General features: G+C 41.7%; 2 protein-coding genes across 2 annotated transcripts; both read left to right on the top strand.

Annotated features, from left to right (window-relative positions):
- Window positions 1-2,880: 2,880 nt before the first annotated feature.
- Window positions 2,881-6,425, top strand: LOC310871851 (DNA polymerase iota-like; the record flags this gene model as incomplete). The annotated part of the gene is made up of 5 exons (XM_083783490.1): window positions 2,881-2,928; window positions 4,264-4,355; window positions 4,848-4,984; window positions 5,360-5,565; window positions 5,910-6,425. The coding sequence occupies 5 exons, from the start codon at window positions 2,881-2,883 to the stop codon at window positions 6,423-6,425; spliced, it is 999 nt and encodes a 332-aa protein (XP_083639616.1).
- A 1,255-nt stretch (window positions 6,426-7,680) lies between these two features.
- Window positions 7,681-13,253, top strand: LOC310871970 (ras-related protein Rab-27B-like; the record flags this gene model as incomplete). Its single annotated transcript, XM_083783619.1, has 6 exons — window positions 7,681-7,724; window positions 8,864-9,044; window positions 9,802-9,887; window positions 10,058-10,161; window positions 10,599-10,722; window positions 13,067-13,253. The coding sequence occupies exons 2-6, from the start codon at window positions 8,892-8,894 to the stop codon at window positions 13,251-13,253; spliced, it is 654 nt and encodes a 217-aa protein (XP_083639745.1). The 5' UTR covers window positions 7,681-7,724; window positions 8,864-8,891.
- Window positions 13,254-13,456: the final 203 nt, after the last annotated feature.

The following is a 13,456-nucleotide window of genomic DNA, read 5'->3' as shown; positions in this document are numbered from 1 at the left end:
GGACCAGGCACGCAGCTAAACGTGTGTGTAGTGCCCCCTAGCCTGGTTAACCACTACCTGTTCAGAGATTAAAATAGGGTGCATTTTGCATCCCAAAACGCAGTTTATAGTTGAGGGACGCAATAAAACAACGACCTCTGCATCCACGAGATGCACTACTGTACTACTGTAATGTTTTTTTTATTCTAGTTTTTTTTTGCTAGCTTTAGTTATAATAATCATTTCTTCTTCTTGTTTTCTACATGAATATAACCAATGACCATATAAAATTAAATGGTAGTTAAATGCTGCAATTTGTAAAAAAAAATGGCAAAATATGTCCCTGGGACTCATCTAAAAAACCATCCCTGCATCCTGGGACTCATTACATTGAAAACCTATTTACATCACTGCTGTTGAAATCACATTTCATTCCTTTGAAATGTGATTTCAATGGGGAGTGTCCTGAATGACTGTTTTCATTTATTTATTACTAGGTTTTCAGGCATCAGTGAGAAGAATGTGAAAGACGTCAACGTCTCCATCAAAGAAGTCCAGAAGACTCTGCTGAACTTAATTCGTGCTGACACCATTCTGATTGGCCACAGCCTAGATATGGACCTCTGTCTCCTAAAGGTGAGCTTAATGTGAACTATGATTGATGCATGAAAGTTCATTTCCCTTCCATCAGGCTGGCCAGGGGGAGGTAGTTTAGAGACCAGGATTACTGCATCCTTTACTGTTTTTCAAAACCCCTCCTTGTAAAATTATTTGTTTAACTTCAAAAAACAACCTGCTGTAGTATTGAATTACAGTACAAACGTGCAGAGCTCTCCCCGGGTCGGGAACACAATCCTGAGCTTGGTTTTGTCTTTGTGTTTAGTTGACCCATGAAGCGGTGGTGGACACCTCCGTGGTCTTCCCTCACAGTCTGGGTCCACCTCACAAGTTGGCCCTGAACACCCTTGTTGCAGACCACCTCAGGAAGATTGTCCAGGACAGAGGTGGGTCTTGGGACAACGTCCACGAAGAAGAGTTTCATTTTGTTTTCATGTTGAGACTGAGGTGTGTTTACCTGGTGCTTGTATGTTCATGTTTGTTTTCTCTTTCTCAGCTTCTGGCCATGACACCGCAGAAGATGCTCTTGCATGCATGGAGCTCATGTTATGGATGATCAAGGAAGGTGGAAAAGTCAGAAGAGTTTGAGCCCGTCCACACAAATGGAAGACGGTCACTGAAAAATAAATAACTAAATTACAGCCATGCAAGGCTACATCTTTTATTTTTATTTTAAGACAAAGACAAATAAGTCTTCCTGTTTGACATTACTTAGTTGACTCTTAATAAAGAAATTAGTCTTCCTGTGTATTTCTGCTTTCTTCCTGAAAGCCTTTGAGTCAAAATACACCACCTTAATGACGCACTAACACTAAAATCAGCCCCTAACCCCTCCCTCATTATCATACCAGTAAGACACACTGGTCCTGATTCTTCAAAAACGAAATGCGTCAGAGTGTAACGGTGGCGGAAACAGATATCGTATTTATCCGTCCGATCAAGCTACGTTGAGATGACGTGTTATTCAGAGAGTGGTGTGTACCACAGGTGCGCAGGTGTATCGCAGGTGTATGTCATACTGAATGCAGCGGGTGCAAAGTGATCGGAAAAGCACCCGACAACCTCATCTGCATTGATCCACGCCCCATATCGCACCATAAAAGGCTTCAAGCATGACTCAGCAGACAGCAGTTTGTCTGAGATCACAGCCGCGGTCACTGCTATCCAAGCTTGCAATGGTGCGTGCTCCGCTGAAGCAATATAATTATAATTTATTTAATTAAGTTCGGGACCAAGGCGGGTGCTCACACCTTTGCAGAGGTAAAACATATCCGATATTTTGCAAAAGTCGTCTTTTCAGAGAGAGCGAGAGAGAGAGAGAGACGAGAGAGGGAGGGGGGCTGCATGGGCCCTCGACACTGTTGCGATAAAGAACAGTAGCCCATACATTCATAAGTAAATATATTATAGGCCTGGGATCCTCTTGTCTGAAGAAATTATAATCCAGTGAGTTAAACTATTCTGTGTGTGGCATCCATGTGATCAATATCAATATACATTATTATAAATTCTGTCTGTCTGTCCGTCATGTTCACGAGTGGAGGTGAGCTGGTTTAAAACTGATATGACTGGCCGACTTTCAAACACGCTGCATTCATTAGGCTATAAATGTGGTCTTCTATTTTTTTTATATAGGGCTAATTAGCCCTATTCATTTTCCAATGTGAATCGGATCGGCAGCACGCTGCTGTCTGCCCCCCGCCACACACACATACCGACAGTCAACTGACTCAAGGATCTCCGTAACAAAACAATTTCATTAGGCCTGCCGCCGCCTACTGCAGGCATTACTGTCTACACTAAACTAATTTGGATTCGTACAGTGCAGAATGCAGATAAGCCTATGTTCTTATAACTGTGAATTTGTTTTTTAACATGCAGCGCGAGTCCGCGAGATCAAGTGCACTCGGCTTTTATATATATATATATATATATAGTTTTTTTATGTGCTGATCGACCAATATGTTGGGGACACATGCCTACATATTTTATCTGAGATTTGGGGACTATTTATTGATTCAGCATGAAGACTAAAGCCTTCTGAATAAATCTATGCAAGTGTATGCTTCCGCAAATTTCTCCGCCACCTAAAGAGCTCCCGTAGGATTTAGCGGAGTTTCTGACGAACCAAAGTCAGCGTCAAGTTCACGGCCATTTCCATGAATTCCAAATTAATGTGGGAAATCCACGTAAATGCCTTTCCGCCAGCGTCACGGCAATATATCAGCGGAAACACGTTGAAGAATCAGGCCCACTGAGAGTGAGAAGCGTGCACGCATCTGCATGGGTGACTGCAGACTGCTGGGGTCAAACGTGTCTCGAGTGTACACGGTTTGAGGTCAATTCAACAGATGGAATGTCAGAACAGGTCGGCTCCATATATGGCGATCTAAGGGTGACAGTGGGGGCAGTGTCTGAGTGTACAGGGTTTGACGAGGGCTCAGGTATAGGGCCTGGCCAGCTCCATATATGCAGATCTAGGTGGTGATCTAGTCTTCATGTATGGCTATCCAGGGTTTGATGTCTGTGTCGATCTTCATATGAAGACGGCCATATGGAGCGTGTCACGAGGCGTGATGGACTGAGTCATATATGGTCCAGGTTTTCATAGTAATTGGGCATTGGGGGACATTGCTCCCCCCCCCCCCCCCCCCCCGATTGGATTTTGTGCCCCTCCTGTCCAGATTGGCCAGTAGTACCCTACCCTACCAACATTTTAATGTTCTAGAGTTAAATCTATAAGTTCTTCATGATTATTATAAATGTTCAAATTAATAGAATAGAAATATAAGGTAATATATTCAGAAGACATGTGTCAAGAAAATAATTACCGTATTTATTTTATAACTGCACACATCTTCGTGTGTGATATTCATTACAAGCTGCTGAATTCAGTGCTAATAATCATAATTCAAATCAATGTGTACAGGGACCTTGAGTGTATAAAAAGCATCTGATTTGCTGGAAATCTCTCTGATGCGAATAGACAGTATCGGGTAGTATTTTACTTGTCATGAAAGCACTTGTCATGTCAATACTTGTCATTGCATTAAAAAAAAATCTTCCCATCATGTTCAGTCTAAATAATCTCTTATCTCACCTTTCACACCTTTCATTAATGCTTCAATGTGCAGTGTACTGTGCGTGTATGTGTGTTCTCAGCCAGATGAGAGCTAAACATTATGCATGGAGGAGGCAGAGGCTGAGCGCAGGCTTCAGACAGGAGCCACTGAATGGGGTTCTTCCACAGCAACACAAAGACAACCACTGGACATCATGAGCTGTCTGAGTGGTCTTCGCAAAGTGCCAGGTATAGAACCTCAGCTTTTGCATGAAATCCACACTCAGAAAGTGCATTATGTATATTATCTCATCATTTAAAGAGGGAATTCCGCAGAATGGGCCTTTTGACTCAAAGCTTTCAGGGAGAAACCAAATACACAGGGAAGACATATTTCAATATTCTAACCGCACCTTGGGGTCTATTAGAGTAACTAATGTTAACTCCATAGACCCATACAAAACAAAAGAAAAAGTACAAAAATCACGGTACTCCATCTTTAAATATATGTGGATAGCTTTATTAGCTTACCCTTTGCTGTCTTTCATCTCCATCCTCCATTGTAAAGTGCTATTCAATATCAGCTTTTTAGATTTTTGTTTCAGTCTCTCAGTGATGAAGACTCCTTCAAGAAAATGTCCTTGATTAAAGAGGTTTCGCAAAAGATACGAGACCTACTAAGCAGCCTGGTGGAGAGGTGGGTCAGGTTTACAAAATGTATACTTAATGCGTTAACTTACTAATGTAAACTTAAAACCACGTTGGGGGTGACCAATCAGAAGCACACTATTCAAAGTGAGACTTTGTTTGCTGTGGAATCTGTTTGTAACCGCCCCATGGAAATACATCTTCCACACTGAAGTTCCAGACTAATATCTACGCAGTGATATTAGTCTGGCCATGGCCATACTGGGCAAGACCTAGCCATTTGAGTGGTTAAATGGAATTAGCAGAATTACCACCCAAGGAAATTACGTTGACAGTACACTTTGTAAATCTATTTACATTCTCCGTAAAAGAAACGGGTGTTGTGATTGGTCGAAAAATAATATATCCGGCCATACACTTCCGGCAAAAAAATGTAGTTAACTAAGTTACAGTTAGTTAGCTACACTAAAAGCTCTAATAAGTATCTGATTTTAGATTCTGTCCCTGAATCTAACATTTTTCTATATTTGTTTGGCACAAGGATGCACAAAGATGGCAGGCAGCCTCAAACCTTCCGCCTCACCATCCGTAGATACTCTGCTGCAACCAACAAGTGGTTCAGTCGGGAGAGTCGCCAGTGTCCCATCCCCAACCACATAGGACAGAAGATCACCTCAGGTAGGCAAGAAAATGTACACAGGCTGTCTTTCAGGCACCTGTGAGCGTTAGGTTGCCTTATACTGTGTATAGCCTTTTCATTGTTCACAAGTGAAGGGATGCACAAACTGTATTTCAGAATTCAAACTTGGATCGCAGGAGATATCTATTTATTTCCGACATTGTGTTCAGCGACATTAGAATCACAATGCATGAGTTATAGCATATTATGTTATTTTTTAATCAAACTGAATCTGTTTTAAACCGAATTAGAATCATACAGTATGTTCGTTCTGAACTGCTTTTAAGAGCAGGCATTTCTTGTTTGCCCTGACATTATAACTCGATAATGTTGTCGTGACCTCAGAATATACATTGTGTAATTTTCTGCATTAGGTAGCACTGATGCACTAGCCCAGCTGGTCACCATGGCCATGAAGCTCTTCCACAAGATGGTGGACATCGGCACAGCCTTCCACCTCACACTCATCAATGTGTGCTTCTCAAATCTGCAGTCCAGAGGGGCCAGAGTCGACGGCACGGCCTCCATAATCTCTTTCTTCACATCTCCCGGAAAAACACACGGTTCTTCGCAGAATCAGGTAATACTTCTTAAGTTCTTAGCATATATTGGATATAAGCGTACAGTACTTGCTGTGAATTTTGTTGCGACCCTGGAACGTTGTCGTTGGTTATTCTGACGCTGTGTGAGCTTGCATTTAACAATTTTTTGTGACACCATTGTATAAAATATGTCTTACGCAGTTAATTACACTAAGCGTTTAGTCAATTATTATTTTATTTTAAAACTAGAATTTATGTCAAATCAAATTTATGTCAAATCAAAAAGTGCTTCTCGATTAATCAAATTAATAGAATAATAAGAAAATAATCTGCTGCAGCCCTAGTTGTGAGTGTGACTCCAGTTGCCTTAACTCTCCAACAGAGTGACTTGTCTCTGAGTGGGAACAGCCACTTGTATTGTGGGTTTGGATGTGACCTGGAGGAGCAGAGCAGCTCAGGGGATAAGTCCGCTCAAGATGCTTTACAGTCGACGGCACTCCCAGAAAGCTCTCCCAGTGCTAATAGAAAGCTTCAAGGGTTGTCACCGAACCAGGGCGATCTTGTCCCTCTGTGTCAGCAGGAAGTAACACGCAGCACCATGGACTCGATGAAAAGGAATAGCACTCAGGAGTTGCAGTGCAGATTACCCCCGGACATTGATCTAGAAGTGTTCAGGCTTCTTCCTGAGGATATTCGGAAGGAACTGTTATCCCCTGCTTACACAAACTCCCCCCGTGGCCGTGACTTCCCCATATCTACTGGCGACCAACCCGCCACCGGAGAAATGTTGGCTACTACTCGGCAGCACCTGCCTAAAAAGAACCCACCTCAGGCATGTCCCACTGAGAACCACCCAGTTCCTCGGGAACATGCTGAGTCGCATCATTTTCAAGACTGAAAAGAAGCCTCGATGGGCTTTGTTTCATGTGAAAACCGACCAGTGCAAGGCACCAGCTGTCTCTGGGCCCGAGCACGTTACCAACAGGAGCTGTCACAGAGAGCAGGACTTCAATGGAATCCCAGTCGTCTGACTGTGGATTCCCAGTAGATGTGGACCCTACAGTATTCTCTGAGCTTCCACCCAGTGTCCACCAGAGGGAGTTGTCTGAATGGAAGCAGCGGAGACCAGCACTGAAGACCCCCTCTTCCAAGAAACAGGGGAGGAACTGTTTGAGCAAAGGCAGAAAGGCTGCACACAAAGGCAGTCAGGCTAACAGCTTGCTCAATTATTTCAAACCCAGTCAGAATGTGGGGTTGTTCTGGCTGCTAAATTACTTAAAAACCCATTTCAATTTCGACTGAGGTTGTTCTGGCTGCTAAATTATTTCAAACCCAATTAGAGTTTTGGTTGTTCTGGCTGCTAAATTACTTCAAATCCAATTAGATTGTTTTGGCTGTTCTGGTGGCAATGTTTTTTTCTAACCCAGTTAGTTTTTCTTGCTGCTAAATTATGTCAAACCCAATTTAGAGTTCTAGCTGCTAAATAACGTCAACCACAATTAGAGTTTCCGGTTGTTCTGGCTGCTAAATAACTTAAAAACCAATTAGTTCAGTTGTTTATCTGCCCGAGTATCTTATTATAATTTTTTTGCCAATGGCAAAATTGCAAATAAACTTGATTCCTTTCTGAAACGGTTGACGGTTTGTGCTTAATTTTGCTCAAGCACATCTTGCCAATGTTGCTAGAGTAAATTATTTGATTAGTTAATTATTTGATCCCTTGATAACCTGAATTAGCCTCTTATCCAATTTGCACCAGATAATCTGATTATAATATACTACAAATTACACTGAGATGAAAATCTGCAAGTATTATGCTCCCCTCACTTTAAAATTATTCTATAAAGCTGTATTTGTTTTTTCAGCATCATGATTTCTCTCTGAGCCTGTCTAGAACAGAGTTGGTCCAGTTGGATGATTTCCAATTAAATCCACAGAAGCACACGTGAATTGTCCACGGCGCCATGATCCCAGTTTTCAGAGAGCTCCTTTCCTCATGAGAAATACCAGAAAAACACAAGGTCTGAGAACACAAGCGCCTGCTTGGTCCTTTTTAGTCTTAAACTCCTCCCTGGATCACATGTGAGAAGGGGAAAGGTTCAGGCAATAGTATGTCAAAAAAAATACCCACTATTTTGCCAACCACGGATCGAGTGAGCTCTCTGAATGGAAGTTGGCATTTGGTCTTGCTATATTGGTAAGAGTCTGTTTTTGTTATTTGGTTTTTTTTACTCCACTGAAGGCTATGTCAGTATTCATCATTTTATATCTATATTACCAGCATGTGTGTTTTACTAACATTTTCAACTTTCAGCAATTTCATTTTCACACGCTGTTGATATAGTTTTGGTATGTGGATTCACATTTTGATGGAGGTGGGGATATAGTCTGCTGCAGCTGAAGCCCTATCACATGTGATTTGCTCCTTGGAGTAGGAAAACATACAATCAACATATATTATAGTTCTACTGTAAACAAATATATGCATATATTGTATAAAGGTATTTAACTTGAGGAAAACAGAGAAAGTTTCCTATCCAACACACACGTTACCAGTTACAGGTCTTTTGTCATGGTGTATGTGTCAAGTTACATCTCTCCCATGGCTGCTTCTGCTCAATGTATAGAACCCAATACCTTTTAATCATGCGCTTGGGACGTGAATCTAGATTTGATGGAGGCATCCCATTTCCCTTCACTGCTGTGGTAATGGAATTTGAGTCTTATGACTCTCTAGACAATCCCACGAATATGACAAACAGCCATAAATTTAAGATTTCATTCATAATAAACAAACATATTTGTCGAAACCCCTCTTTGCCCAAGAGGCAAGTGCGGGGTAGGAAAATAAAAGACAAAGACCATTTCTTTGCCACCAACATTTTTGCCATGCCTTTTTGTTAGGGTGTACGTCTCCCCAGTTGTACAAAACTGCACAAGTGCAATGATCTTGAGTTGTGTCATGCAGAGTTGAGCTGTCTGCAGACGGCCCGGATAGTCAATAAAAGGAGGTCTGTCTGCCAACAGCCAGTGTTTTTGCTCATGTAGTTGGAGGGAGCCGCAGAAAGGCATTTGACTGCTCATGTGGAAACCAGCTCCAGTCATGTGCTAGTCTCTGTGATCAGCTTCTAATGATTGGGGAGTTATGAAGGCCCACTAAGCCTCTATGTTGCCCATGACCCGCTTGACTGAGAATTTCAACTATGTGCTTCGTGAAAAGGTTTTTTTTTTTCCTTCAGTGCTTTCAATGGTATATACGTAGGCCTACAGTATATGGTATATACTCTCTTAGAGGTAGATTAAGAGGGTATTTGTGCCGTGACTTGTGCTCCACAGGGCGAGCTGAGAACTGCAGCGCTGCACAATGGCCGAAGGGGACTATGATTATCTGATAAAGCTCCTGGCATTGGGGGATTCCGGGGTGGGAAAGACCACCTTTCTCTTCAGGTACACAGACAACAAGTTCAGCCGCAAGTTCACCACCACAGTGGGGATCGACTTCAGGGAAAAGAGAGTGGTGAGTGAGTGCATGCATGAGATCGACATTCGGCACCCTCCCTTGACATCTGAACTCCCCTGTTTAGAAGCACTTACTGTATGCAGGGCCCCAGGGCAGGGATTCCCGAATGTTACCATGCCAAGGACCCCTAAATAACCAAAGCCTTTTGTGAAATGGTAATTCAATAAATATAGAATAAATAAATAGAAAGCTCACAAGCTTGTCAGGTCATTAGGTTTTTTTTTTTTTTACTTGTACACATTTTGAAAACGTTACAATAATGACATGCTTAAAATAGGGACACCAGGTTGAAAGTGCTTAAACAATTTGAAATTCTCTCTCTCTCTTTTCTTTTCCTCTCCTTTCCTATTGGACCCCCTGGGGGGCCCTGTTGTGAAAATGTGTGCCCTAGTGGGGCTACGCAATGGTACGATTCATACTGTGCTCCAAGAAAAAATCACACTTGTGAAGTGAAGTGAGGGGCGCTCTTATCGTCATACATCATCACATTCCGGCCAATCACTTTTGGCGTACTCACTTTTTAAGCCCTCAGCCAATCAAATCATCACCATGACACACACACACACACATGACACACACACACACACACACACACACAAAGCTGGGCATAGGAGGGGCTAGCTCCCCTCAAAAACATTGTTGTTTCCCCTTTGGACCTGAATATCCTGCCATTCAGGAGCTTTTTGTGTCTGTGTGTCTAATTCACCGGTCATTCATAATGTGTTGGTAACTGTTTGGTACTTTGTATCCTCAGAACTACACGGGTACAGGTGCTGATGGCATCACAGAGAAGAATTTCAAAATCCACCTTCAGCTGTGGGACACGGCAGGACAAGAGAGGTATTAACATCTCTACACATACTGAAGTATAGGCAACATGGTGCAACCTCACAATGATGTATGATATATTACATACAAGTAGACTTTATTAAATCAAGTTATTAGGCCTGGCTGCATGGGGTTCATTTTGTAGTGTATAATTATTAACGTTGTGCATACGTCCAATTCAGATTCCGAAGTCTCACCACAGCTTTCTTCAGAGACGCCATGGGATTTCTGTTGATGTTTGACTTGACCAATCAGCAAAGCTTCCTAAACGTCAGGAACTGGATGAGTAAGTATCAGCCGTACTTCTTTTGTGCGCCGTCAGCTGGGCAAGGCCACGCTGCAGCCAAATACTTAGTCTAGACTCAATGACTCTCACTCAAGGAACGATAGTTAACCACTTAAGCAATATACTTTGTTTTATGACTAATGGTAAAAAAAAAAAAGATCTACAAGCTTACAACGTGATTCAATGCGACTTGTTTTAAGAAAGAATCCGGCTATATTGACATGCGGCAAAATATTATGTTGAAAGTGGTTAAATGTAAAATATAATCTATAATCAGGCTACTTGAGAAGTGAATGTACTTGAGCTTTCACCATGGCTTCAATTGGTTGATATTTGGAGGCCTGCCTGATACACATTCACATAATGTACTGTTAAACATTCACTTACTTAACCACTTTCAAGTTTAAGTGGTTAATATAAGCTAATTGCCTGTTCAGGTCAACTGCAGGCCAATGCGTACTGTGACAGTCCAGATATAGTCCTGGTGGGCACCAAGGCAGACCTCCGAGACTTGAGGGATGTTCATGCCAAACAAGCCAAAGACATGGCAGAGCGATATGGGTAAGTGAGCCACATAGCTACTCTTAAGTTACTTCTTGTGTGTATTCAGGGGGAGAAACAGACCGATATGGGTAAGTGAGCCACATAGCTACTCTTAAAAGTTACTTCTTGTGTATATTCAGGGGGAGAAACAGACCGATATGGGTAAGTGAGCCACATAGCTACTCTTAAAAGTTACTTCTTGTGTATATTCAGGGGGAGAAACAGACCGATATGGGTAAGTGAGCCACATAGCTACTCTTAAAAGTTACTTCTTGTGTATATTCAGGGGGAGAAATATTTGCCGTGTTGTAAACAAATTCACTTCATCGTGCGACAGTGTCACTCACCAAAACATTTGCATGTTCAAATGTTCAGTGAGCGTCCAGGGACTATATATATATATACACAAACGCAAGCACAGCCACCAAACGGAAAACCCATTGGACTTAACCAGATTATTAAAAAAACAAAAAGAAAGCTACATGGAACTACTGGAAAGAGACCTCCAAAAACCAAAGCAAAATGGAAGGCTATATAATCACTAAAAAGAGAATATACATTGGCTGAATACCTGAACACGTTAACCCAATTTGGGCGAGAACCCCTTTTGGTGTTTTAAACATTATGTTATAATTTAGCTATTAAAAAATAGCAGATCTACAAGCTCATAGCGCGCCACCGAGTGGCGCGCTACGACCTTGTAGGTCTGCTATTTTTGAAAAATATTAAAAATGTGGCGCAAATCTTTGAATATATATTCTTTTAAAGTGAATGTTTTTAACTCAGGTCTAAATGGGGTAAATGACCCAAAACTTAGGAAAGCATTGACTAGGTACAGACTCAGTGAACACAGCCTTGCAATAGAGAAAGGCCGCCACAGACAGACTCCGCTCCCAAGGGAAGACAGACTATGCACCCACTGCAGACTGCACACAAAATGTGGTAGAAACAGAGCTACACTTTCTAACCACCTGCCCACTATACCAAGACATCAGAGACACACACTTCCCACAGATTACACACACCCAACGCGAGTTTGAAACTATGACCAACGACAAAAAACTGGACCTGGACCATGCAGAGCTGCCTGCTACCTTTAAACAGATCTTAAATCTGAGTTTTCGGCATACTATTTAAATAGCCCTGAGAAAAACGCTGCCATTTGTCCCAAAGTGACTGCAAAAAAGTGCTGCTATATGTTTAAAAAAAAGAAAGAAGCATTATACCCTGTTACAGTTATAACATGTACATAACGATGCAATGTGACATAGCTCTGTTTACAAAATGCTGTACCCCTTCCAACTGTATATACTTTCCCCATTTTCAACTGTTTTTATTGTATTGTGACACTTGTTTTGGCAATGTAAACGTTTGTTTTCTCATGCCAATAAAGCTCAATTGAATTAAATTGAATTGAATTGAGTGACACCGTGGTATATGAAAAAGTAGGTACAGTATGAAGGTACGTAGATGACACAAACAGGTTGGCTTTTGTCCTACTTTTCTTCCACCACTAGTTCACCAGAAAATGGGTGAGTCATCATCACCCCACTCTCCTAATAGACTCGGGGTGGATTTAAAGCTACATAAAGCTTTTTATTTTGACCTATCTGTATGGTAGTGTCTGTTAATACAGATACAGTGTAAATGACTGACACAACTGCGCTGTGGTGGTTGGGCTCTGTCGAGTAGGACTATTACTGGTTGACAGACAAGAGACTCAAATCGAAGTAACTGGCCTGGAAATAATAATTGGCGTTCCCGAGCGATGAGATAACTGGCCTTCCCAAAAGGATGGCCCATCTACAAGCTCACAGTGCGTCACATTGTTGACCTGATATTTTTGCATGACACTGTCGAACGACTAAGTCTAAACTATGGCTTTGGTGGATAATATGCTTCATTATAATGGTCTGCATTCCTAGTTAACGGTGGTGTGATATTTCTTTGTTAAAATGTTTGTTAACATATACGTTATATAGCCTACAACACTATATTCAGAGAGCAATTGTTTGTTTAGTAACGTGTATCCCAGTCTCCCCAGCACTTTAACAGAAAATACATTTTCAGGTTGGGATACCAATTTCATCCAATTAGCAGAGAGACCTCATACACTGGATACAGGGCAAACAAAGTGGAAATTGGTGTGATTAAAAAGACACTGTAAAATAGAAGATGATAGAGGATCTTTGTGGGGCTAAAATGTGTGTGCTAGCCTGAAAATGTATTTTCTTTAGAGCTGTTGCTGAGTAAACGCTCAAAACACAACACACCGGAGTATAGAGTTTTTCACCTTTTATTTTATTTTATTTCTTTTACGAAAATAAATGCCAAAACACGTTCCTTTGTATTGCGTCTTCAGGATCCCCTACTTTGAGACGAGCTCTGCCACAGGCGTGGAAGTGGAGAAGGCAGTGACCGCCCTGCTGGACCTGGTGATGAAGAGGATGGAGCAGACGTTGGAGAGAGGGCCCCGCTCCGAGGCCAACGGCAGCATGGGCGCCAGCAGCAAGGTGGAGGAGGCTCCCGTCCCCAGGAAATGTTGCTGACGTGTGAATCATCCCATTTAGACCTAAAGGCCCATTTCTAAGAAATGCCTTCTTGGAAAAAACATTTTTTTATTCAAATTGCATTTTCTTTTTAAATCATGTTGCTATTATATATTGTTGTTGTCGGACCGAAACCTTATATATCCCAAACGGTTTTTGTATTCAAAAAAGTTTTAAAATAGATCTGAGTTTGAAAAGATCTG

Source organism: Protomyctophum parallelum, assembly GCF_964188405.1.
Source record: "Protomyctophum parallelum genome assembly, chromosome: 15".
In the NCBI taxonomy this organism is placed as follows: domain Eukaryota; kingdom Metazoa; phylum Chordata; class Actinopteri; order Myctophiformes; family Myctophidae; genus Protomyctophum; species Protomyctophum parallelum.
Note: the sequence above shows the minus strand (reverse complement) of the source record. Positions and strands in the feature narration are given on the sequence as shown.